This window comes from Macrobrachium nipponense, chromosome 25, assembly GCF_015104395.2.
Source record: "Macrobrachium nipponense isolate FS-2020 chromosome 25, ASM1510439v2, whole genome shotgun sequence".
NCBI classification, from domain to species: domain Eukaryota; kingdom Metazoa; phylum Arthropoda; class Malacostraca; order Decapoda; family Palaemonidae; genus Macrobrachium; species Macrobrachium nipponense.
The window spans coordinates 66759853-66787779 of record NC_087214.1 but is presented as its reverse complement, the minus strand read 5'-3'; the positions used below and the strand labels follow the sequence as shown (position 1 = coordinate 66787779).

The 27927-nt window shown below is 39.1% G+C and overlaps 1 protein-coding gene across 1 annotated transcript; it reads left to right on the top strand.

Annotated features, from left to right (window-relative positions):
- The first annotated feature begins 6764 nt into the window (after positions 1–6764).
- LOC135199490 (cadherin EGF LAG seven-pass G-type receptor 1-like) lies at positions 6765–27008 on the top strand. The gene is given in 23 exon segments (XM_064227579.1): positions 6765–7423; positions 9622–9724; positions 9973–10793; positions 11920–12068; positions 13819–13990; positions 14887–14960; positions 14962–15072; positions 16159–16372; positions 16829–17053; positions 18135–18271; positions 18928–19120; positions 19320–19445; positions 19811–19919; positions 20245–20467; positions 21032–21193; positions 21707–21810; positions 22269–22480; positions 22841–23075; positions 23530–23692; positions 23914–23991; positions 24551–24679; positions 25899–25955; positions 26142–27008. Coding segments are annotated over 20 exon segments (2862 nt in total). The 5' UTR covers positions 6765–7423; positions 9622–9724; positions 9973–10793; positions 11920–11972; the 3' UTR covers positions 26184–27008.
- Positions 27009–27927: the final 919 nt, after the last annotated feature.

The window sequence follows — 27927 nt, the reverse complement described above, 5'->3', positions numbered from 1 at the left end:
CCCCCCCGCAGGGGAAGGCGCAAATCGTGGGGGCTGAGCTGGAGGCAGGAAGGATGACGAGGTATTCCGTAACCAAAGGAGTCGCTGGAGAGCTTTCCGACGACTCCTTGGTCAACCTACGCCTCTTCCTACCACCCTCGTACAGCACCCACTGCGCCTCGGACCAATTTACACATACATCACATGGTTCGGTTCGGGAGCATTCTCGCCCCCGACACCGATAACATAACTCATGAGGATCGATATCTGGGTAAGAGCGGAATCCGCCGCATTTACGCCCCTCCAACCCGGGACACACTCTACGGGCAGTTGGTGGGCGCGGCGAAAGCTCTTCTTGATCCATGATTAATTAATCTTCACTCAATGAAAATGAAAAAACAAAGTACTTACAATTTCATTCAAAGACCACACAAACCAGTCAGAAGAAATTGTAACATCCAAAGCACACGACGAAAATAGCGGGCAGAGCGATGACGAACACGTCCCTGTCACACCACGGCCCGAAAGCAAAAGAGATTCTTCACCGCCCTTGGCGCGCGGCGCGCGCACGACCGGACAAGCAGTTAACTACCGTTCTCCCCTTGTTCGAAGCTTACGACCGTCCCAGCTGCCGCTAGTTACCTTCCTATTGTTAAAGGACCGAGGGTTTGTATTACGTATCGGAACAAATATTGATGTTTTACTACTTATTTAAAAATTAGCAAGAGCACAGCTTCTCGTCATCTTCTACCCAAACAGCTGTTTACGCCTGGCTTGTTGTTGGTGAGAAATCGTGTTTCGATTGTTGTGATAAAAGTGCTCCAGCGTCTGTGGGTACAAGTGGTGTGCGAGTTATCACAGAAATGGAAAGTTTGTTGACACAAGCGCTCCGTAAACATCGAGATGGCGTCAATCTTCGAAACATTTTTAGTTGTAAGTAAAAATTTCTAAGCGTTTTGGTGATTTCCACTGCCGTGGGCGCCATTTTCAGTACCCTCTGTTTATCTTAAAATTTGGCCTTAATTTCTAACTTTGGAGAAAATACTTACTTCGAAAGGAGAGTAGAGGTCTTTAGCTCCGTTTCTCACCAACAACAAGTCGCGACTGATGCCCATCTCGGGTGTCATGACGCGTTATAATGTACTTTTTCGGAGGGTGGCTTGCATTGATTGTAGGTGGCCTGCTTGGCCTGCTGTGATGTTCTACCCTAGGCATAAAATCTTGAATCAAAAGATGGTTAAGTATCATAAACACAAAAAAAGGCATAAACATTAACAAAAGACATATAGGCTAAATATACAAACAGACAGTAAATTTGATCGGCAACCGACGGGAACAACCTTCGTGTGATGATACCTAAAGGAGGTAAGGTAGGCCTTATCTAATCAGGTAGATTTGTCAAGTTTTAAGGTTTTCGGTTAAGGTTTAGGTAAGATATACGTAAACTCTAAAATAATAAAAGTAATTAGGGTTAAACCAAGCTACAGGTTTAAGATTTTGACTTTAAATTCGTAGCTGTACCTATAGAGTAAACGAAGTATGAAATCTGCGTTTCTTTATGTAGGTCTAAAAGTCTAATAAAAACCTATATTAATCGAATCATTCCCTACCTAAAGGTGTCACCTTGATGTCCGGCATGATAAACCTTCAGTCTAATTCACACAGAAAGCCAAAATTAACCGGCCATTATCGTTTTCGTAAATGAATTCAGAATAGACAGGTTCTTGAACGTTGTTTTGTTTTGGTTTTGACACTGATCGCCCGGCGCTCTCTCCTCTTCTTCTTCTTCCTGTAAGTTTGCGAGACGCCGGATTTGAATACGGAAACTTATTATTTTAGCATTTCTGAGAATTTCTAAATACAATTTTATATATTTAAACCTGGAATTTCTCTACCAGATAACTGAGGTGGAATATACAAGGCTCCGACTCAGCTAAAAATGGTTAGAAAAGGAAAAATAAATGAAAGGAAGAGGGTTGAAAAGTTCGCGAGACGCCGGATTTTAATACTCTTATTATTTTAGCATTTCTGAACATTTCTAAATGCAACTTTAGATATTTAAACCTGAAATTTCCCCTAACAGATAACTGAAGGGGGGAATATATAAGGCCCTGTCTCAGTTAAAAAAAGGAGAAAGAAATTAAAATGATAGGGTTGAAAGTGAAGTGGAAATTCCTTGACGATATTTTGTAATGTCTCGTCGCCGGATTGGTATTTTAGCATTTTGGGGCATTTCTAAATGCAACTTTAGATATTTAGAGCTGAAATTTCCCCTAACAGATAACTGAGTTGGAATATAAAAGGCTCTGCCTCGGTTAAAAAGGAGAAAGAAACGAAAGGGAGAGGGTTGAAAAGTTCGCGAGACACCGGAATTTCATACAAAAACTCATTATTTTAGCATTTCTGAGCATTTCTAAATGCATCGTTAGATATTCAAAGCTGAAATTTCCCCTAACAGATAACCGAGGGGGGGGGATATATGAGGTTCTGCCTCGGTTAAAAAAGGAGAAAGAAATGAGAGGGATAGGGTTGAAAGTGAAGTGGAAATTCCTTGACGATATTTTTTTGTAATGTCTCTTTTTTGGGGGGTTATTGTTGCAGAAAAGGGCAATGGTCAAGAATTCAGATAAAAATTTTGAAGTATGCTATAAAATAAAGTGAAACTAAAGGAGATTAGAATTGAAAAAAAGGAATAAAGCTCTGCACCACACGCGAATAATGTGATGTCCACGCAACTGTGTTTGTGGCGTGAATGTTTAGTAACCAGGAACCAGGATCCAGAACGTTAAAAGTCACTCATTGAAAATATTTGGTAATAATTATTTTAGAAACATTTCTAACTTTTCGGGGTTTCTCGTTGTAGAAAAGGGTATGATAGTTCAAGGATTAAATAAAGTCTGATGTAGCCTACTACTAAATAAAGTAAAGCTAAAAAATTGTAAAATGTGAGGGAATTCGGTTAAATTTTTTCTATAAACAGTATGAAAAAGAAAGGGTAAAAAAAAAAAAAACTGTGCACCACACGCGAATAGTAGGTATAGCGTGCCCGCGACTGTTTGTGGAGCGAGCGCTTAGGAACGAGGAATACGTTCACTACATCTGACAAAGTGGCTATTATTGACTTCACCGACAAAGTTAGAGTTCACATGGGCACTTTTAGCATTTATATTTTCTGTCCAAGAGGTTAAAAAATGTAATTCTTTTATGTTAGTATACGTAATTCTTGAGCAACTGATTAACCACCTGGAGAGTTAATTGCTTTACCGAATAATCAGTCTGGCTAACAGACAACATTGTTCTACAAGCAATAGGTTCTGTTGTAAATTTTTTATTACGAATAATGGACGAAGGCAAATGCTGTTGATAGAGTTGCTCACGACTTACTTGTAAATTATTTACACTTACACTCACCTTATGAAACATTAAGAAGAGGAGTACCACAAGGATGTGTACTAGGTCTAATCTTATTTTGTATTCGGCCATCCCTGTAGTGTTAAACATGCTACGGAGACATGGGCTAAAGCTCAAGCTATTTGCAATAACACTATCTTATTTTTAACGTAATATTGAAATTAGAAACGAGAAAATAAACGGCGTGCTTACAAGTGTTAAAGAATGGATTGGCCTACATTTAAGCAGTTGGAATTAAGTGAAAATAAATCTGGATTGGTGTTGGTTGGAAAGAAAAAAATATTTAAGAAACTTCGGCGATTTTCGGCTAAATATAAATAGTAAAGCAGTTCAGATCGCTAACAATGTGCGTGACTTATGACAACCCGTCTCTTAGCGCTCAAATCAATGATATTGTCAGGGTTACTGGCCATCATCTCAGAAATATTGTCTTTGTTATAAAATATCTTGGTTTGTGTTTTATGAAAAATCTAATGTTTATTTGTGTCGAAAACAGAGTGGACTATTGAAACTTTAGCATAATCTACTTAAGATGCAGCTTAGAAAGTTGCAAATATACTAAATAGAGCAGCAAGATAAGATTATATTGAAGGGTGTTGCACCACTTGACAGGATTAGGCCTATATGGTTTGAGTTCCATTGTTGGTTGGTTGCCTATTAAAGCTGGAATGATGTATAAAATATGTGTAATGATTCACCAAGCTATCAAGACTGGGTGTTCAAAATATTCGAATGAATTGCTGGGTATAACACGTACAATTCGAATGATTGATTATACCAGGATTATACAAATGAGTTCCCACTCGATATCAGGAGGACTGAAAATATCAAGTCGTTCAAAGAAAAATTTCAAAACTTTTTTTCTTTGAGTGCCAATTACCAGCGTAGATTTGACCATTCATATGGAGTAACGCCATATACTTAAGAAAAAAAATCCAGAATGTCTGCATTATCATGTCTATGGTAAATTGAGTGGGACAATTAGAAAAAAACAGTAAACTGTAATGTAGGCTGGCTTAGATAGTCCAATATGTAATGCTAAGAATTCTCTCAACAGGAAAGTTTACGTATGCTAGGAGAAATAGGGAAAAAACAAAACCAGAATTACTGACGTTTAGAAATAAAAAAAAAATTTGACGAATGAGAGAGTATGAACCAGAGCCATAGACTTTATATGACTCTGTGTCAATGTAATTAGGCCAATATGCCACATAATCAAACCAAAAACTTTGCCTATCTTGACCTACGAGTCGTACTATACTCCTTACATTCAATCAGTAACTTGAAATCTTTGCAATCTTTTATTTTCCCCTTTCGACATTGGCATTACACAATACGAAAGGGAATTTATGAAGGTATACGATGTTTTGACGTGATATATACACACTTCTACAGTGTTCCCAAATTCTATGCTCTGTGTCTATTTTTTCAAGGATGGCTCCTCTTGTCTGTAGTAGAGCTATATTATCGTCAAGGGATGAACAGATAAAATTCCAGAAATAGATCGTCATGATTGCCTCCAAAATGAGCTCATTTGAACTGCACTTAACTAGTGCAGTACCTGTTGTATACCAACAGTCAAGGAATGAGAGTGCATAGCTGTCATATGTCGATATTCATGTACTTAGCCAACTTGCGCAGTGGTTTGGATCTAGATATTTTGTCTTAACCTAGATATTAAGACCAGGGAAATGCAAAAAATGTGTAATCGTGGGATATGAAAATGATATTTAATTTATAGTTTGCGAGTGAGTTTTAATGCATTTGATTACCTTCGTCGTTTCTGAGTTAACGGCTCTTGAAAGTGGGAATTTTACATTTTGGCGACTGGTAGGCCCATGTTTTAAGCCAGAGCAGTTTTAAAGGGAATATACATTCATTTACTTACTTCTGCGTATCACAGTCAAGCTCTTTAGTACTACCTCTGGACCGTGAAGTAGATCAGCGAACATTCTTGAGTTGTGCAGGGTGATATTGATCACAGATGATTCTGTTTTGGTTACGGCAGCTTCGTCATTATTTTTGGGAGTTATTCACACGCACGTACGCACACACACATGCTGAAAAAAAGGAAAAAAAAAGTACGGCAGTTAAATTGTTCAGGAACTTTTGTTTGTTTCTAATAAAACTAAACTACTGATATTACTGATATTGACATGATGTTTCAGCACGGGATTTTAAGATGAATGTTTGCTCATGCTTGTTCAAACATTTAGCTAAACCTTAATGTGAGATTTATTTATTTATTTATTTACATTCGTTTACTGTTTATACATTGACACACACGCGCACACACACACACACACACACACACACACACACACACACACACACACACACACACACACACGGTCTAGTGGTTACGATTCTCGCCTTATAAGCCTTCTGATATGACGTTCACTTTCTTGATCCATCCAGTGTATAAAGGCAAAAGCTGGTAGAAAGAGAGAGAGAGGGGGGGGGGATACTCTATATTTTAGTTGTAGTCAAGATAAAACTCATAGCAAACTTTAACAGTGAGTGCACAGTTTAATCTAATGGAGTTTACTTCGTAAATAACCACAGTACTACCACCAAATCTCTCTCTCTCTCTCTCTCTCTCTCTCTCTCTCTCTCTCTCTCTCTCTCTCTAGGTTAGAGTTCCAAGGTAAACGCATGACTGATTTATAACGAATCAATAAGACATCTTGAGGTATTTGAAGCGCGCAAGCTCTCGGTTCGCGCACGAAATCTCGCGCAATTTTTGTGGCTCAGTAAATATTTGTGTTCAGATTAGTCGAGTTTTTTTTTCTTTATTTATTAAAGATTTCTATTTAGTTTTGTTTGAAAATTTTTATAGAGACTGAGCGGTGGGAGAAATATGTATTGAAGGCGTGTATAGTGATTGTTTTAGTAAAGTGATTCTATGAGAAAATGTTCCCAGACACATACATACATGCATACATACATACATATTATATATATCATTTTATTTTTGAGATTGTGGAAAGATGAATGCCAAAATATTTGGGAAAACATGTTCATGTCAAGTATACATGACTGAAATTCTCTCTCTCTCTCTCTCTCTCTCTCTCTCTCTCTCTCTCTCTCTCTCTCTCTCTCTCTGCATACACACCAAGCAATCTTCTGTGACTTTGTATAAGGAATGTATACTATAAATTAAGCCTTATACGTTATATTTCCTTCTGTTGACCTATTGTAAATCCCGAGCGTGATTTCCAGAGCACTGGATGGCTGGAACGTCAGCCGGACAGGTAAGGCGGTAGTTATGCGTACCTATTTCTGTGTTGGCAACGTGGCCCAACAATTCCAGGTCACCCAGGTGACGAGTTTGGCCCTCTCTGTCGCCACCTGTGTATTCGGGAGGCCCCAGAAGGTAGCGGACGCTTTTCCAAGGTGGACAGACTGTGTGGTTTTGGTTTCCAGTCCTGAGTTCCAGTTTTGGTGTACAGTTTTGGTTTCCAGTTTGGTTTCCAGTTCTGAATTCCGGTTCTGAATGCCCGTTCTGAATTCCAGCTTTGGTTTCCAGTTCTGGTTTCCAGTTCTGTATTCCAGTTTTGGTTTCCAGTTTGGTTTCCAGTTCTGAATTCCAGTTTTGGTTCCAGTTCTGGTTTCCAGTTCCGAATTCCAGTTTTGGTTTCCAGTTTGGTTTTCAGTTCTGAATTCCGGTTCTGGTTTTCAGTTCTGAATTCCCGTTCTGGTTTCCAGTTCTGAATTCCCGTTCTGGTTTCCAGCTCTGAATTCCAGTTTTGATTCCAGTTCTGGTCTCTAGTTCTGAATTCCAGTTTTGGTTACAGTTCTGAATTACATTTTTGGTTTCCAGTTCCAGTTTCCAGTTATGGTGGATCAAGATACAAAGGTCATGTTAATACTGCACTGGATTAATCGAACAAGTAGAAAAAATATGGATTCCAGAAAAAGTGCAGCAAGAACCTGTGCTGGAACGAGGCCAAAATATTCCACGACGAAAACAACATCGACGTTTTTCACTGGAACTCGACGACCTGGAAAGACAAGAGCATTCTTAGCTGGGGTGAGTTGTTGTCTGGAAAGGCACCAGTTTTCTCTGTTGCCAAGACATAAGTACATACACATGCTCTATAATATATATATATGATATATCATATATATATATATATATAAATATATATATATATATATATATATATATATAAAGGTTTTTGCCACGAAGGAAAAAATGAAAAAGCGAGATAGCCAAGTACTTTCGGTCCTGTTCGGACCCTTTACTGAGGCAAAGGGTCCGAACAGGACCGAAAGTACTTGGCTATCTCGCTTTTTCATTTTTCCTTCGTGGCAAAAAAAAAAAACTTTATTTATACATAGCATAACGTTTTATATACTTCGTGATCAAGTTATTCATATATATATATATATATATATATATACATATATATATATATATATATATATATATATATATATATATATATATATATATATATATATATATATAGCAGGTGAAAAGGCAAAACAGCTCAATACATGGGTTGCTTTATTGTTGCAAACGTTTCAAGACTATGGTCTCATTTTCAAGGCTATAAAAAATACATAAATTACAAACTTGTCCAGCAAGATTAACATAAATTGTTACATACAAATAAGCACGAGAAAAAAATATATATATATAAAATTTAAATAAAATCAAATCACTAAAAACACAATGTATTAAACACTAAGTAAAATTTGTTTTAAAAAAATTTTAAATATATAAAACAAACCTTACAACCCGAGGTTCGGTTGCTGAAAGGCCTGCCAGAGCGAGAAGGAGTCGAGATAACCAAGGAAAGAAGAAGAGAGTGGGCGGTCTAAGCAATGTATAATGGAACTGCTGTAGTGTTGTTATTCAATGTTGGAACAAGGTGCTTAATGGCCAAGGATTCGAGTATAGGGAGTTGGTTTTCATTAGGGCTGGATAAAATTATCTTAAAATCATCGTAGTTGATTCTGCATTTGCATATTTGTGCATGGTTTCTTATATTTGAAAGCTCTGGACTAGAAAGCTTCATCCCTGTGCGGTAACTAATGCCTATGTGTGAGTCACATCGTGCTTTGAGCAGTCGGCGAATGCTTCCAACGTAAGTCTGTTCGTTGCACGAACAGCAAGTATACAAGTAAACTAGGCCAGATCGCATCAAAGAAGGCAATTTTTCTTTGTGTCGAAAGAATCCGCCTATTGTTTTTGGATTCCTTATGATGAATTTCACATCAACTGCTGGGAAATGATTGTTCATTATCTTCCTCAAATGCGGTATAAATGAGGTATCATAAGTGTATGGAAAGCTAACATAATATTTTGATTTAGAAGCTAGATGTACTGGAGCTGGCAGCTGGAAGATTTTCTGTAGGGCCTTTCTGACATAACTAGAGAACAGGCTGTTGGGTAACAATTGATCCTAAAGAATTCCTGCAAGAAATTAATTTCATTATGAAACAAGCTCCAGTTTGAAGTCAAGGCTATAGCTCAGTGAATTAGGGTTGATAATGAATTAAGCTTAAAATTAAGGGAACAGGAACTATAAAAATTTTGCCCCAAACATATGAGAAAGAGAATAATAATAATTTATTGCATTTTCTCGATACCTTCTTCATACGAGAGAATGATGGTTTCAGAACGGGAATTTTTCGTAAGGCCACATCTACAGGTTTGCGGCAAAATTTTTATAATTCCTGTTCTCTTAATTTTAAGCTTAATTCATTATCAAGCCTAATTCACAGAGCTATAGCCTTGACTTCAAACTGGAGCTTGTTACCCAACTGTTCAGTTTATTCCGACTTAATGTCTCTCTCTTACATATCTCTCTATTGCCCAAATTGTTCTTTAAGCTCTCATATTTTGAGAATGATGTCTTCAACTTATTCTTGGGTTTTCTATATCTTAATTTCCATCATTAGCAACCTATGTCGTTTCACACACAGGAATGATCAATTTTGCACCAAGAAGTATTCCTTTACAATTTACAAGACTGTGTAAGTCTCCCCTTCTAACTACAAGGTAACCTATCTAGGTTTTACTACAACAAATCAAACACAATTCAATCCTCCTCAGTCGAGAGACATACCCAGCTCCCCTCGCTGGTGAGGAGAGTCTTCTCAGTTGAGAGGAGAGTTTTCTTCTCAGCTGGTGAGGAGAGTCTTCTCAGTTGTGTGTAGACCTTAAATATTTGTTATATATGCTTGTTTGTGCATTCATAAATGTGTTCCTTCTTCCAGGTGGACACTCTGGGTCCCAGAGCAGTGACACAGTACATGATCATGATGTTTCCAGGTCAAACCCTTGAATTTCTGTCGACATCTAAAACTGACTTGGTCTCAGGTAACTTATGCATGTTAGTTACTGTAACGGAATGAATTGACACAGGTACATGCACACAAACACTATTTATATTTAACCATACTATACAGTGCAAAAGCTTCTTTCCTTACTCGGGATGCCTGAGCCTTCAAATGATAATAAAGATATACTGAACTGATGAAGTAAATGGTAAACAACATTGCTTCGAAAATAACTCATAGAAATTGTAGTAGCTATTACAATCAACGTCCTTAATCCTTCACCAGCAGACTCCAAAACCTTCGTCAGAAGAAGGCACTGAAGCTCCAGAGAACATCCCGAGACTCCTTCAGGATTCAAGGATTTCCCAGACGCTCACCAGGAACATCATTTTAATTTTAAAGAGAATCTATTGTAAACATCTTTCTAGGAACCTAGAGAGGTGGACTGGCTTGAAAAAAAAAAAAACAGCGCTTTCGGGAGTGGCACTTGACGTCAAAATTGGCCCCTTGTCTTACGAAGACGCTTATTCATCTTGACGATTCTTAACTCTTTCTTTAGTTTATTTAGCTATATCTTTAGTACAGTAACTGTGTCATTAAAATAATTAAAACCTAAGTTAAGTAGCTAAGTCGTTAGCTGAGCAGGTTACTAATTGGCGAGAAAAAAACTTCAATATTAAAGTAATGGTTCTCCCGACAGCGCCACGAGCCACAGTTTTTGTTATTGTCCGTTTCTCAACTTCTGTTTGTGTACATGGAAACAACTCCTCTCCCTGTTTTCTGTATCTTTCTCCCTCTCTGCCCTCGAGAGTCGAGTGGCTCGCCCTCTTCATCTGAATCCTCTCCCTATTACCTCATTCACTTCTTGTAACTCTCTCTCTCTTTCCACATTGGCTTCATTATCACGCCCATCAGCCATTATCATCATCAAACCTTTTATTTCATCGAAAGAATAACCTCCACAAAGGACTAACGCCGAAATGCCTCTTTTTTATTCTCTCCCTCCCCATTGGCTATTCCACCTTCCTTCCCCCAATCCGCAGTTCCAGATACCACGCCCGGACCGCCCACGGAGCCTCCAGTGATTCTACCCACTCTGCCACCCTACGGTAAGACGAAGTTGTTCTAGTTTCTCCATTTCTAACGTCTTCGCTTGATTCCTTCTCGTACAAAACTTGTTTTATGAGTGAATGCTGTATGCCCCATTCGAGTATTATTGCTGCCTGAGCAGGATCGAATGGTTCTGACTGTCCCTCACACACTGAGGCCTGTCTTGCTATTCACCCTCGCCTAACAATTGTTTCATAGTGCAGCTGCTTTGAGGTTTTCCTCCTGTTACACCTTTCAAACCTACCTACTCAGTTCCGCTTCCTGCGCTGAATGAGCTCATCATATATCCCAGTGTTTGGCCTTTGATACTCTATCCCTCTTTCTCTTCACACTGAGACCTTCAGCACGCAACCCTAGGCAAGATCTATGGAGACTTGTAGTTGCCCTGGGCTGCCCTGATACCCTAAGTTTAAACAACTGTAACGTCATTTCAGAGCACCACACTTTCATAGTTTCCCATCTTACATTGCTGTTTGTGTGCTTCAAAATTCATCAGTAATAGATTTTTGTTAGCCATAGGTTTTACTTCTCTCTGTCTTCTGTTCACTTTTATGTTAATGGCCTTTCAGGACTGTTGCATTTGAATGCTGGTTCCTTTATAATTCATAACAATAAAAAGATGGTATGTACCTGTGCTTTTTGGGTGCTTCTGTATCCCAGGTGTTATATTTAACTGCCTTACACCAGGCGGTTTCAACATAGATAGATAACTATGCTGACAAACTTAGATTAGGGCTGAGTCTCTATATAACCAGGGTCTCCAAACATTTTAGTATGAGTGCCATTTACATATTTTACACATCTTAGCAGGCCACGGGCAAAAATGAGAAGATCCAGTTTCATATCTTTAATTATTTCACACTAAAGCAAAATGAACATGGCAATTTGAATATGAAAATGAGAATTCCAAGGACAGTACCAGCACCAGAGGGATGGGAGACAACTGATTACCACCACGCTTGAGCTTCCAAGTGACTGGCTGTAACATTGAGATTTATATATGTAGTTCCCAGGTCATAGTTTTGAGACCCTTGTTCTATACCCCACCCCTCTTCAGTCTTGGCTTTGAGAAGCAAGGCTTTAAAAAGACCTTTTCAGATGAAATATTCCTATGGTCTTCTGCAGACCCGTCCTACCCGGCGACATCGGACTACTACTGGGGTACCATTCAGAACAACATGTCAGACTCCAGCGGGAAGGAAGATAACTACGCCACGACAGACGGGCCTTTCGGGTTTGGGTACTCCGTGAGCCTTTCCTCCGCCAAAAAACAGGTATGTACCCCACGTATAGCCGTCAGTTTTCTGGGTCTTACTTGAAACGAGTAATGCTCTGCAGGGTCATTTCAGTGCGCGCACACTCGACCTACATAATGCATCAGCTTTGGGAGTCTCTCGACTCTGCCGCAGAGACTTCTTCTCTCTCTTCAGTGAAAAATCTACGAAAACTCCCGTTTCGTTGTCTTTTCCTGGTATTATACTGACAAAATTTAAAATTGTCTAACTTCTTGTTCAGTGATTTACCCAGACATTTCATTCCTTGTTAAAAAAACGACAGCTGACAAGTAGGTGCGTGCAAACGGGTGATGGGTGTTGCTGGCTTATTCTCAAAGGTCTAGCTTTTTTCATTGATTTAAGTATCATTTTCTTTACTCACTTCATTTTCATCATCACCTGTTGCATTTTGCAAAATAACATTTCGGTGAATTTTTGCTATCGGCACATTTAGCAGCTTTACCAGGTAATGCGGTTTTTCCTCTGGAGTGTAATCGTTTGCAAGGTGACATTCAGAAGAAAAACGTATCATTTTTTGTGCTCTTTCATTGTGTTGGGTTGACGGTGTCTGTTAAAACTAATGGTTAACAATCCTCAACTTAGTTGGATTTTGCAAGTTAATTTTGGTCAATATTTAGCTACTTTAAGCTCAATCTATTAGGAATGAGTTTATTTGAAATTCCAACTATTCACAGGAAGCTAGAGCTTAGCAGTAGATGTCTGCAAATGCCAAAAATAATGGATGGTTTTTAAGGGCTTAAATATAAAGGAGTGGGGTGACAAAAGGTTAGAAAACAAGCTAGGAAAGATACAACTACATAAAGAACTGGTAAGTCAGGCAAACGGAAATTCTAACGGGCCAGCATTAGACACATTAGTCTGTCTGAAAGACTGAACATGTGCAAAGATGCCACAATATCTACAGAGGACCAAAGATTTTAGGAGAGGTATGTTCAGACTTTCCACTTTAAGTAGATTTACTGATAAACAAACCACTAGGAACACAATCACAAAGTAACGGTGGCATCTCAACATCCAGAGAACACAGGCTAATTTTTTTGTCCATGAAATCAGGGCCCTTTCTTAGCTCTTAAGTACTTTTTGAAGTAAAGTCTTCCTGGTAATTCAGTTTTAATAGCGGTTGCGAGGTGGGGCTAAACAACATTCGTGATATTGTCTTTAGCACTGTAACACAAACAGGGATTAATTTTCACTCTTCAGGTTCTGTGGCAGCAACACGACAGGTTACCCTTCCTTCAGTTGACGTTAAAAATCCTGAAGACCCATCACCATTTTACCTTAAACCTCGACCCTCTCCTTATTATGGCATCCTTTAAGACCTAGAACTTTTTTGTGTCTATTTACCCACACATGTTACTTTCTGCTACTTTAGTTGCGTATGAGTCCCTCTCTCTCGTGGAAGATGGACATGGTCACTTTACACATTACAAACTCAGAATCTCAGAGACTCACTCTTACATATTGGGGTTTCTGTCACATGAACACAACTCCCCGTTCCATTTGCAACCGGGGATTGTTACTTTATCCATTCCTAAAAGCTCTGAAAAGGAGTTTATTGCAGCTTAATCTCTCCCACCATGAGTGAAGCGTTTATTGTGAAAGAATCAAAGTTGTGCATGAGCACACCTGACTGTATTCACATACCTGTCAACTACCACTGTCTTTAAGAAGGATTGACCAAAGTAGGACTACTAAGTACTGGAGCAAATATTTGTTCTCTTCTTTACAGTGTATGATCCACGAAAACTATCGAGTGGGTACTGAAAACTGCACTCAGAATCCTAAAGAATGCACGGCAGGATTCAGCGTCAGTGTGTGGGAGAAGACCATCGTTGCGGCTGACCAGTTTGGGGAGTCCGTTAACTTCACGGTAAATGACCACAAGTACATCATATCCACAGGTCAGTTGAAATGTGAATCAGAAAGTGTTCGTAATCAGTGTCCCCATTTCCTGCCAGGCATAACTGAAAGCCCACTGTAGACCCTTGTATACCACTCAAACTGGAAGGCTTAATGTGTCTTACTCAAGTTCTGTTGTTCCTATCTTTGCATATCTTAACCTATGGGATTATAACCATATATAGTATATTCCCTGAGTTGATCAGTAATGTCAGGAGAGCAGAGACTTAGAATTTTATTTTACAAAATTGTCAGTATTAGTCTTGTGGTAGGACCTGTATTTGAAGTTCTTCTTACATTAGTATCTTTTGCTCTGCTACTTAGATATAAGAAGTCTTACTGGAACTTATATTACTACAATTGTTGAGGTAATTTTTCAGTGGAACCTCGATGTATTATGAGTTCAAAGAGCTCTGCGATTATGTTTCACTACAAAGGAAAGAACGGCTTCTGTCGAAATCAAATATTTTGAGTTGACCTTAGATGAAAATTAACTATTCATCACGTAAATATTAAGAAAAAGTTGTAATATCCTATGAATTTTATGCAAATGAAAATGCTAGCTCTTGTGCATAAACATTCACCCAGTCACTCTCTGATGGCTACTTAGTCTCACTATGACTCATAGTCATCCACATGCTTCTTCTTCTTGTTTCCTCTCAGTGGATCTTCAATATCCGCTGCTATGTAGACTCTACATATGGTTGTTAGTCTTATGACCTATGTTGCAATAGAATTTTTCTTGTGTTTTGATGACAATGGTGACCTAAGGATGACCACTGATTCCCCTAACAGTTTAGGAAATTATAAATTCTGCTCATAACACAAGGATAACACCATTTGTCACAACAGCAGTAAGTTATATTGTTACGTAACGTTTTCCTTCTGTTCGGAACAGGCGGTGATGACACGGGTCATCCAGGCATTGCCATCTACCACAAGGGATTCTGGCTTGGGGCTGTCGTGTCAACAGGGCGACCAGTACTGGAAAGTGGAGGTTGCTGGAATTGCACCCAACAACACCTGGAGTAACATCGCCATTCGGTGGGAGCAGCCAACCACCACTGGAGAGAAAGGGCTGGAGGTAGGCAGATCTAGGCAAACTTGGCATTTTCAGTGATAACCAAGTCTTAGCTAATCAGGTCACAATATTCAGAAAGAAAAAAAACATTGAAGATCAAGCAGATCTAAAACAGTTCAGTGGTAAGCAGGCTAGGCTGGAGGTCAGCGAATTGGAACTCGTGGAAAGGTAGTCAACTTAGTTTGTAACAGGGCTCCTTAGCCTGAATTTTTCACTTTTGGCTTCACTCTTCCTCAGTATGTTATCACACATAACTGCTCTATATTTGTTGCTAGTGGTGTCTAAGTCCTCCTCCTTTTATTATACTGGTATTCCTTTTGGTTCTTTCAAAGTTCACTCACAGTCCTCCTCCTGGATAGTCACCAGCCATCTAGTTTCATTCTTAAATAGTTTGCTTCATTCTATCTGCATAATGGCCCTTTTCTTACGTGCTGAGTTTTTCACCAGAGCTTTTCGGAACAAAATGACCATAACAGCCTCCAACAGGAAGCCGTGCAATTAGAACTTCAGAAGTTCCAGCGGAAGTACAATACATTACTACCCTGATACTATTCGCCTTGCATTTTAATGTTTTTATCTATTTGTAATTTCTTAATTTTTTCCGTTTTTTAAATAAGTGGGGTCTCATCTGTCTATATTTCCCTTTACCTCATCTTACTTCTTCCTGATGAACACCATAATACACTTTGGAAGCTTGAATTTCAAGTCAGTGGCCCCTGTGGTGGTCTTGTTCCATATGAATAGGTTTCATCTTCTGAATATAATAATAATAATAACTTGAGTCCAGCTCAGAATCTCCCAGGAGATGACATTTTTCCTTTTAGTAATCTTGCGGCCATAATTCTCCAGCAATTTTGGTAAGATCGTGATAAAATGAAATAAATATGCTCATGGCAGGCCTTTCTTAGGCTGATGTTTATCTTTGCTAAATATGTCACAGAATATACTACAGTATTTCTGAAAGGATTTCAAGCAACCTTTCAATTCTTGTAGAGGTCCATCACTGATAAGTATTCATGTCATTTTTAAGTTTACTAAGAGAATTTTGTCGACAGTAGTATAATTATCTGCTATGGCCTCTCTCCTTAGCTTTTTGTAGACCTGAAGAAAGTGGGGCAACGCGTTTTTGGGACCCCTGCAACGAAACTGCCACCCTTAGACCCAGCGTTAGTGATGATCGGTTGCCACAAGACTTCTTCCAACACAACTTACACTGGATACAATGATGCTCAGTTTGATGAGGTAGCCATGTGGAAGAGAAGGTTGCCGGACAACGAGACGAATTTCTTCTTCGGCGGGTTTGGTAAGCCAGTTGAATTTCACGTTATTATCTGGGGTTCTTAACTAGTGGCATCCATATCCATACCCTGAGAACCACATGCTGTGGGGGTATGGGACTTGATCTCTGGATATTTGTATATATTTGATTTTGATGTTGCCAATGTATACGTGGCTACATTTTGTGTAAAAATAACGATATAAAACTATAAATGCTTTTGATTTTCTTGTATGTTCTATTCATAGCTATTCATCCCCAAAGTATGTATTATACTGAGTATATTAAGTTCAATTGTCAACATAGGAATTAACTGGACTTAGGCAAAGGGGTATGGAACCATACTGGGCAATTCATTGAACCCCTATTATATGATTATTCCTTCTTGTGGCAAGAGACCATGAACTTTAGTAGCAAAGATATGGACAGATAAGGAATGGACGCCAAGCGAATGAATAAGCAATACTTTCTGTACACCACCAGAGGCCAATTTCTCCGACGTGGACGTCGAAAAATTCAGCCAGATGATGAAAAATGTGGACCTCACCGACGTCAACCAGCAGGCCTCAGCTGTGGAGATCTTAAAGAAAATGACGGCAGAGGAGCCGATCCCTTCAGTAGCCCCAGCGCCAACCTCTTCGTCTTCTTCTTCATCGACTTCATCGTCCTCTTCCACAGCAGTGCAGTCCACCGCCTCGAGCCCCACAGGTTAGTACAGGAAATTAGACCTTTCTTCATCTACACAGAAGGCTCGTCAGCAGTGAACTGTGGCCACCTACACTTAACTCTTTCTTCATCTACACAGAAGGCTCACCAGCAGTGAACTGTGGCCACCTACACTTAACTCTTTCTTCATCTACACAGAAGGCTCACCAGCAGTGAACTGTGGCCACCTACACTTAACTCTTTCTTCATCTACACAGAACTGTGCCCACCTACACTTAACCCATTCTTCATCTACACAGAAGGCTCACCAGTAGGGAAGTGTGGCCACCTACACACTGCGTCATTAACCTCTGCCTTGCATATGTTTTCATGTTTCCTGGATTTAAGGTCCCTTCCCAGCATCGCTCTCATTGCTTTTATAAAGCCTCTCCCAGGCCTTCCTCTCTTCTTCCTTCATAAGACCTTGATTTATTTACTCGTTATATAATGTTTACCAACATTCATAAACTATTCTTTCCATGTGACCACATCATCTTAAAACACTCTCCTCCATCCTTTTTCTACCAAACTGTTTCAATACCTTGAGTCTCCATCTTTCTCACTGTTTCAGTTCTACCACATATACTATGACTGATTTGATGCTTGTTATATATATATATATATATATATTATATATATTATATATATATATATAGATATATGCTCAGTAAAGGACGTTTAACGTCGAAAGGTCTCGCAGATCCTGCTTCGTTTATTTTTCCTTCGTGGCATATATCTTTTATTTATGGATTTATCACGTTTCCTAACTTTCGTGATTCAGTTATACATACATATATATATATATATATATATATATATATATATATATATATATATATATATTTATATATATATATATATATGTGTGTGTGTGTACATACGTATGCCAAATACCATAATAAGGTGATGTAAAAGAATACTTACAAAGTGTTTATATGTTTGTATGTGCATTTTGAGCAGGAGCTGTGCATACAGCAACTACACAAAAATGTTTGATAAGCATCTTTTTAAGCCACCAGCATTACTATGGTATTTGACACACTTACACAAACATATATAAACAGTAGTCTCTTTATTTCTTTAGCTTCGTCTGGTACAGTGGCGCCACCCAGTGTGAAGGACTTAGCCAGACACGCCAGCCTTTTGGCGATCATGGAGAAAATGACGGCCAATACCTCCATTCCCAAGGCGATTAATCGTAAGGACCACGAAAAAATGCTGGTGAGTATAGCAGAAGCCTTTAGATAATGACCCCCAAGAAATATTAGTCCTAGATAACGACCCCTGAAAAACCTTTGGGGGTCGCTATCCAATTGGGGAGCACCTCAAATCAGTTATAAACTACATCAAGGGGAAATTAAACATACTGCACGTTGCCATCAGGAGAATTTCTAAGTCTTCTGCATTTTGCTACAAATCTTGTTTTTCTGTTCATATATTACTTCTCCACTAAAGTTTTCCCCGCTCTCTTCCTCAGCCTTGTCATTGATCCTCTGCTATTCCACTGCATTGGCAGCATAAAATCATATTGCTGATGTATCAAAATACCATGCCTTTTGCCTTCAACATATTTCACTGCAACTCTACACTAGTGTACCTAAGAATGGTGTTCGGTCTAACATGGTATCCTATTTTATACCAATATACCCAACACTGGTGTTTAGTCTAACTTGGCATCCCCCTGTTTTACGCCAATGTACCCAACACTGGCGTTTAGTCCAGCCTGGCGCCATCTTAAGCATGACTTCAAATATTGTCACCAGTATAACATGACTTTGGGTGCTAAGTGAAAAGTTTGATGGCAAGATGCTACCAAAAGCCAAACAACATGTCAGATTCTGACCCTCAAATGACTAGATCCTTATCACCCTCCTCAGGACATATTGGATTCCATGAGCAACCTGTTCCTCCCTTCATCCTTTGAGAAATGGAAGGAGCTCCAGAAAGATAAGCCAGGTTCGACTAAGGTCATCGGTGACCTCGAGAATTGGATGATGGGAGTGTCAAAGGCTGTCGCTTTCCCAAATGGATCAGAACCGTACAAATTCACGAAGACTACTGACACCATACGTGAGTAACTCTGGTAGAGCCGTTCTTTCCTTCGGCAGTTTACTGGAATGATAGCAATGCTGATGGGATGGGCAACCTAATGCAAGGCCCTTATTTTTCTCAGGTCTGATGAAAGAATAGAAATTTGCAGATTTCTATGGTGACCTTGGACTGGGTGGCCTGTTGAGTAAACTCACGGCGATTTGCTTCTTTTTTCCAGTTGCCGAGACCTACAAGATCACATCAGGGGAACTGCAGGCCAACAGGGACTTCTACGAGTTTCCAGAGTACAAGTTGCTGCCAGACATCCGGAAGAAGTGGGATCTGCCATACGACAGGGCGGCTAGTAAGAACCCCAAATATTTTGTACAAGTCTCATTCCCATCTCACTGAGGGACTTAGGGCAATAGAAGTTTTGAAATGTGTTACGGGAGGAAAACCTCAAAGCAGTTGTACTATGAATCAATTGTTAGGAGAGGGTGAAAAGTAAGATGGGAAGAAAGAAAATATGAAAGGGGGTACAGTAAAAGGAACGAATAGGGATTGCAGCTAGGGGCCGAAGGCACCTCACCTTCAGTAATTGCCTACAGTGGTGCACTGATGGCATACAGCGAAGTGGCCTTTATACATGAGAAACTAAAATAAGTGAATAAATAAATGTACTTCAAATGAATCAATAACTAGAATAATGGTCCAAATTGTCCCCCACAGTCCCAACCAGACTCTTCGACGACAGCCGCTGTGATTCTCGGCCCGTGAACATCATATCAATGCTCTACAACAACTACGACGATGTGGTTCCCACAAGAGTGAACAGAGCGTAAGTAGCTTAATAATAACGAATGACCCACCTTGCTTACTTAATAACTTGATCATTTAGTACCCTTCTTGAAAAAAAATATTGACTTTTTAAAGCTGTTTGCTAGCTTTTACGCTTGGTCACGAATATTTTGCTCAGTTCTATTTCATGTCTTCAGGCAAGATGGCTTAATGTTTGGGTTATAATTTGGATTGCAGAGCTGGATTGCATAGCTAGTCATCCATACCCCTTCTTTTCTACCTCTGAACAACATGGATCAGTGTTGGATTGCGAAGCTTTAACACAAAAATAACCATCATCCACTCTTTTTTGTTCTTCATTCCAGTACGATGGACAAGTACCTGGACCACAGGCTTGACTCACGGATCATGTCGGTGAGGGCAGAGACCAACCCTGTCCTGAACAAGTACAAGATGGTGGACTCAAGGGCCCCGCCCTGCGTCCCGACCCTGGGAAAAGACAACCCGATTCGCCTGAAGTTCGAACACAACTTGAAGCAGTACGCTGTCAGGCAACTCAGGTTCCATGACAACGAGACTGTGTACGAGGTAAGGTCCTTTTCGTGATTATGACTTCTTGGGTGTTTACGAATACACTACAATACAGTAAGAGTATTCAGCTTCAAAACGAGACCATAATTAGCGTTATAGCTTGGCAAGTAAATCGACAGCAAATATCTCGCTCTACTCACGGTACCATTCCAGCTGTACTCACTTGCACAAGTAGAATGTTTCCCGGGTAAAAACGACCACTTTTCATATAATACAAACAAAGTGGCGCGTCTGTGGATTCTATTCACTGGAAAAAAGGATTTACTTATAATTTCTGTCTATTGGCAAACTGACATATCTTCAGATTTAATTCACAGAAAAGCTGACATATCTTCAGATTTAATTCACATATAAGCTGACATATTCGCAAACTTGATGATGAGTCTATTGACAAACAAACTGAAGTATCTGCTCATTGTGTTCCTCTGTCCATCGTTTAAATGTATTTAATTCACTCAGTTGACAAACTAATGTCTTAGTGGTTTCTACTGATTAAAAAACAACTTAGATGTAGATCCTATTCACAGACAAACTAACAAAACCCACGATTTCTGTTGACAGATAAACCAACGCATCTGCGCCTGGTACAACCCTGCAATTGGCGACTACGGCGCCTGGGATAGAACTGGGTGCAAGATCTTGGTCACGACCCAAGACTACACAAAATGCGCTTGCGAGCACTTTGGCACCTTTGCTATCGTCGCTGAAGAGGTCGAACCGAGGGTGAGTGTGTGTGTGTGTGTGATTGTGTTTTACGACATGTCACTGGCCATAATTGGTGCGTCGCCAGTATAGTACTAATAAGTCCAACGTCATCTCGTTAGACCTATGTCATCTGGCCATTGGTTATGGCGAATCGGCTATAGCTTGCAGGCACTGATTTTTATTATTTTTATTATTATTATTATTATTATTATTATTATTATTATTATTATTAGTCAAAATATGAACACAGCCCTGAGGCAATGTAAAATGTATATGTACAACAAGAGGAAAACTAGAGAAGTCCTTTATATTTAATATCCAGGCAAACAAATGACGGAATATAAAATTTTTTAATCATTTTACTTTCCCATAGTTCCTTACCACAATTTCTGACAATAGTGAAGTGATATAATTAAGCACAGTAAACCACTGTGTGATTGGAGTTTAAAGGCCTGTCAAATGGCCAATAAAATCATGTTTATTTATCTATTTATTTACTATTTACTTATTTATTTATGTTTCCAATCGCAGGAAGTTCCCCCAGAGCAGTTGTGGCTTACCATCATCAAGTATATCGGTTACATCCTCTCTTTCATAGCTCTGCTGATCTACATAATCACCATCCTGGTGTCTGGGTAAGACCTCTTCTGTTATCGGTGATCACTGAAAAAGGGTAAAACTGAACACCACTATGCGTGCCTCTGTCTTGGTGACTACTTATAGTTTATGTGCAAATTGGGTGCCGTGTTTATTACCATCCCTTCGGGGATGAACTTACAAACATAAAAAAATAGACGATACATATCATAAACATAGACAGCAGATGGTAAATACCATAAACATACACAAAAACATAAATAGAAGACAATAGAAATATTGGCCAGAGACTGGCGGGAACCAGGCCGCGGTAGTGGTTTTCAGTTTTGCCAGTAAACGTTGTAGTAGTACCATTCAATATTGTTTCTTCTTGTCCCTATAGAGACGATACCTGATTTGAGTCTTTGATCCTCCCTCCACGTGAAGGAAAATAACATAATATATCTAGAGTTTTCTTCAGCGTCTTGTCAATCGTCTTTGTATCTCTCCCACAAAGAGATCTGAAGGACATGTTCCACCTCATCGGTCTAAACCTGGCCTTCGCTGTGTTCTTCGGTTCCATCTTCATGCTGGTCAGCGACATGGAGTCGGTGAGGGATGACCGCCACACTTGCACCGCCATAGGCACGCTCCTCCACGTGTGCTACCTGGGCGCGGGAGCTTGGATATTCGTCCTGGGACACGCCTCGTTCAAAGCCATTACAGCAGGTGCGACCCCAAGACCGCCAAGCCAAGGGAAGGGGCGTGTCTCTGCTAAATCCAAAATAGGGGAAAACAGTCCTTGAACCTCCTAGACCCACATCTAAATCCAAGTTCATCTTGTCATCTAATCAAATGTTCCTTAACCCAAAGTGCACCTCAGAGCACAATTTCTTTGACATTTAATCGTGAAAGCTCTCAGACGTCATCCGGACTGACAAGCAAACAAAATCATTGTGCATACAAGTAAAACAAATACTGGGAATGTACAAGTTTCATCTGGAGGGGATAGTACAAACTATTAATACTTCCACTTTTTATCAAAGAAAGAGAATCTTATCTGTAACCTATGTACTATCTCCTTCACAGGCCTGATCAGTGGCCGCCTCCGAGCCTATTTCTTCCTGGCCTGGAGTGTACCTCTAGTGTCGATGGGTCTGACCTTCCTCCTCTTCTTCCACGAACTTGGACTGGATCCCCGCTGCTTCATGTCTTGGACCAACGAGCCCAAGTACTGCTTCTTCGCGCCACAGATGTTCTTCTGCGCCGTTGCTTTCGTCTTCGGCTGCATAGTCATTTGCAACATGTCTACGCCTGCTTTAAGGTACGTTCTTTGTTCCTGTTGATGGATAAATGTGGTCACATATCATCAGAAGCTGCTTAGCTGGTGTCAAGCATGACTGGAAAGGTGCAGAGAGATATCACAGAACGAGCTGGCTTAAGTGACTCTTCCTTTAGAGAAGGGTGTTCATATAAGTAGATAAAACATCAGTGTTAATGTTCTTACATCAAGTCTTCTCTTGGCAAGGTTAGTCCTGCAAAGCTCTTTCCCAATTTTCCTGTACTGTGACTGTCACTTCTCTAACTGAATTCCCTTCTAGTTCAGGTCTCTATGATTTCTTGAGCCCTTCCTGCGGTAGATATCTATCAGCTTCCATATTTACCACTGCTCTCAGACTGACAGATAATCTCCCATCCCCGTCTCACCGCATGACCAAGCTCTCCAGTAGGCTTGTCCGGCTTATCCAGAAACTGAACCTTCTCCCCTGTTCCCGCAGGAAGGACAACCTCATAGACGATTACGGCTCCTTCTGCTACGGGGCAGCCTTCGTCATGATATTCTTCGCCATCACCTGGACGTTCGGGTTGCTCACGTATGTGAATTTCCACTTCAGGCACCTGAGCTTTTACCCTATCTTCCAGGTCTTCAATTCGTGGACGGTAAGTTCCTGGAGTTTGGCTGTTTAATTCTAGTTTATTTTTCTTTATTTACCATTTCTCTCTTGGGTAAATATGGCCAAAATAACTCATCTTTACTTTTAGTGAAGCTTCATACAAATATGTACAGTAGATAAGAGGGACCTGACACCTAAAAAAGTGGTAGAGGTACCTCGTAGAAGAGGGAGAATTATAGTATTCATCTATATTTTTCTTATTTCCAGGGGTTAATCATCCTCCTGTTCATAGGGTTCGCCTCGAAACGATTTAGAATGGTAATGGCCGGGCAAGCTAAACTAAGGGTAAGTATGAGTGAAGCCCTCATCCTTGAACCCACATCTTCCTAGGGATCCATTTCAAAATCAAATGGAGTATTTCATGACCTATAGTCCAGTCCTTTTTTAGATATTTCTGTGCAAAGAACCTAGGATCCGTACCAGTCTCCAAAATGAACCAAGCCTTCCACGTCCCATGGCCATTCTTGCAAGAGACCCATCCCCAAAATGAACCAGGTCTTCCTCGTCCCATGGCCATTCTTGCAAGAGACCCATCCCCAAAATGAACCAAGCCTTCCAGGTCCCATGGCCATTCTTGCAAGAGACCCATCCCCAAAATGAACCAAGCCTTCCTCGTCCCATGGCCATTCTTGCAAGAGACCCATCCCCAAAATGAACCAAGCCTTCCACGTCGCATGGCCATTCTTGCAAGAGACCCATCCCCAAAATGAACCAGGTCTTCCTCGTCCCATGGCCTATCTCACAACAAAATTTCTTTTAAATTCGTCTGTAAAATTTGTAGATACCCAACCTAATGCGACCGAACCACTGAATGACCTAATCTTTGTCTTCTCTCCTCGGGCAGCGTGAAATGCTATTCGGGAACGCCTTCGGCACGCCCGCCGTGCCCATAGAAGAACGCCAGCATCTGAAGTCGCCGGCGGACCAAAGGGGCAAAAGCGCCACGCCCCCTAACAGCGGGAGGTCCTCTCCTGTGAGTTTGAATATTTTGAGTTTGTTTTCTGTTTCTTCATGAGTTTTAGAGTTCCGTTTTCTGTTGTTGTTTGTCTTTTTTTTTTTTAGTTGTTTTGTTCTTTTTTTTGAATTTTGAGTTTTTGTATTTCATGTTTCTTTGTTAATTTGAATTTGTCTGTTGTCGATTTTATTTTTTGGTTGTTTTGACATTTCTTTTTGCGTTTCTTTTTTGTAGAATTCTATTATGAGTTTTTTTCCGTCCATTTGATTTTAGGTTGAGTTTTGAATTTTTTTGTTTTAGTTTCTTTTTTGAGTTTTGATTTATTTTTATGCTTCTTTTTTGTTTTGAATTATTTTTTTCTTTTTTGAGTTTTGAATTTTTTTTTTTTTTGTTCTTTGAGTTTTGAATTTTTTTAGTTTCTTTTTTGAGTTTTGAATTTTTCTGTTTTTGTTCCTTTGTAGAGCTCGATCTTGAGTTTGTTGTTTGTCTCTGTTTTCAGCTGAGTTTTGAATAGCTTATTTGCTGTTTCATTGTGTTTATAAAGTTGGATTTTGAGTTTGTCTTATTATTTTTATGGAGCGAAATCTTGAGTTTTTTTTAATGGTAACTGAGCCGAAGTATGAACTGGTTTTTGAGTTGTGTTTCGTAGGGTTCATTCTTGAGTTCCATTGTTGCTTCGTCTAATCGACTTTTGAATTCAATGTCTCTTTGATGTTCATTTTATAAAGCCCAACTTTGAGTTTGTCTCTTCTAAGTAAGACCCAAAATTTGATTTCATTTGTTTGTCGTGAAAATCTTATAAATAACTTTCGGTGTTGCAAGGAGACACCTCTCCGGTACTATTATTATTATTATTAATTATTATTATTATTATTATTATTATTATTATTATTATTATTATTATTATTATTATTATATGGGACAAAATCGAAGTCACGTGACTCATGTCAGGTAGGTACGTCATGCCGTGACGTCACGCAACGCTGACTTTTATATACATCATCAGTCAATTGTTGCTATGATGTTGTATACTTGACGCAGAGCTTATCTGCGTGGACCCCAATCTATCCCCCTGCGGGACTCCACTTCGCAACTGCTATTTGAAATCTCCAGATCTTGTCTCCTGGATCTTTTTGAAAGCCCCCTCCTCCCCCACCCTCTCTCTCTCTCTCTCTCTCTCTCTCTCTCTCTCTCTCTCTCTCTAATCTAATTTAAAGGAATATATTTTAATTTGTAGGTGAGGCCGTCATCAGTAGGAGCGGAGTTCCCAAATAGGCCCCCCTCCAAGGGAACGGTAAGTGGACCGGATATGTGACTCTCTCTCTCTATCTATCTATCTTGACGATGTAAAATGCTTTTAAACAATGATGAATGAACTCCATTTTACGAACTGTGAAATAATATATTTTTTTTATTTCTTCCATTTTCATGCTTTCGTGGAACCAAAAATAAATAAATAAATAAATTAACAAATAATCAGGTGGCTGGACGTCCCGGGTCACGACCACACTCAGGCTTCTAAAGCACTTGATTAAGAGCCTGGATTATTAAGTGGAATTATCAAATGGAATTATCGTAGTGCAGAGAATTATTATATGAGTATAACCGGAGACTTGGAATTATTGAGTACGGAAAGCAGCGTGTGGATTTCAGTTGACGAATGGCACCACAATACCAAGTGATTTTATTTTTCTTATTATCGTAGCCACATGATTTTTCACGCTAGAAAACTCCAGCAGTTAGTGCAGTGGTCCAACACTCTAGTTTAAGACTCGTTAGGCCTATATAGCATCTTTTGGCATTGTTTACCTCACTCTCTATAGCTCTCGAAACCATCTCTCTTTCTTTCTCTCTCTCTCTCTCTTTTTCAGTCTAAGAAGGAACTCTACTCATAGATGCAAGGGGGGCGGGGAGTTGGTAATGAAAAATTTAAGAACCACTGAGCTGTAGTGTCTTGTAATTTTAAAACAACTGACGATCACTAGGTGATTAAGTTTGCTGGCAAATCCACTTCTTAAGATCTTGGAACAGGATTGGAATCAGCGAAGATATCTTGGAATTGGGGATTAAGTACAAAAAATAATATATCGGAGCAGAATGTATTTAATGCGTGAAAACATTGTTGTGTCAATAATTTACCCTTTCATTCACTGAGTTGAATTCATTTGAGCAATATTACTGTTCCGCATTCAAAATTGATTCGATGATTTATAAAGAAATCTATTAACCTTGTGCATTATGAACATTATGTAGTATAAACTCCATTATGACCTAATGGTTTCGAAAACCTTCACACATATATGTTAAAAGAATTTACGCAGTTGAAAATAAAGAGATATTCTCTGTGTCTATTTAGTTTAACTTAGCACAGATTAGAGGCCACACATACACAGACTGATGTATATATATATATATATATATATATATATAATATATATAATATACTAGATATATATATATATATCTATATATATGTATAAGATTAAAATAATATTTTTGTCAATTTATTTAATTAGTTATAAATATATATATATATATATGTAAATATATATCTATATATATATATATATATATATATTATATATCACTATCGCACAAACACTTACACTTGGCGTATTATGTTTGATCTGGTGAAAAGAATTACAGAAAACAGTTCACATCAGAGTCAATTATTGAAAGAAATAAAATTCTGTTTTAGCAGCATTTCGTTTCATGTCCTCGTGTTGATCTATACAAATATGTTTGTCAAGTGTTGTGATTCGTGTGTGTAAGTCTATATATAGCTATATATGACTGGTAAAAATGTTCTGTTACAACAGAATTCCATCATCTGATAAAAAAAAAAAAAAGAGCCCATAAAACGCCAAAATACAAAAAGCAAGTGATATATTTCAGAGACTCTCCATGGTTCATTTGTGAAAGGGGAATGGTGTCATTATCATCACAGTAATCAAGACTTGTTTTTTGTTTGTTTTTTTGTGGTGGGATGCTGTTACTATAACCATTATCTTAATTATGTAGGCCTATTCAACTTTTCAAAAATGTGGCAATAGTTTGTATGCCATTCATTTACTAGAGGTTCAGAAATGGCGAATTTCTTCACTTCAAGTCTGCCTAACCTAACCTAACCTAGAGCTTAACTTCTCCAAACCTCTATCTATACCCTTAACAAGTTGTATCTTCTGGTCACTAGTACCTGGTTTGACTCAAAACAATTTTGTGGGTCAAAACTAAGGACAGATATCACCTCTCCTAACCTATCTTAA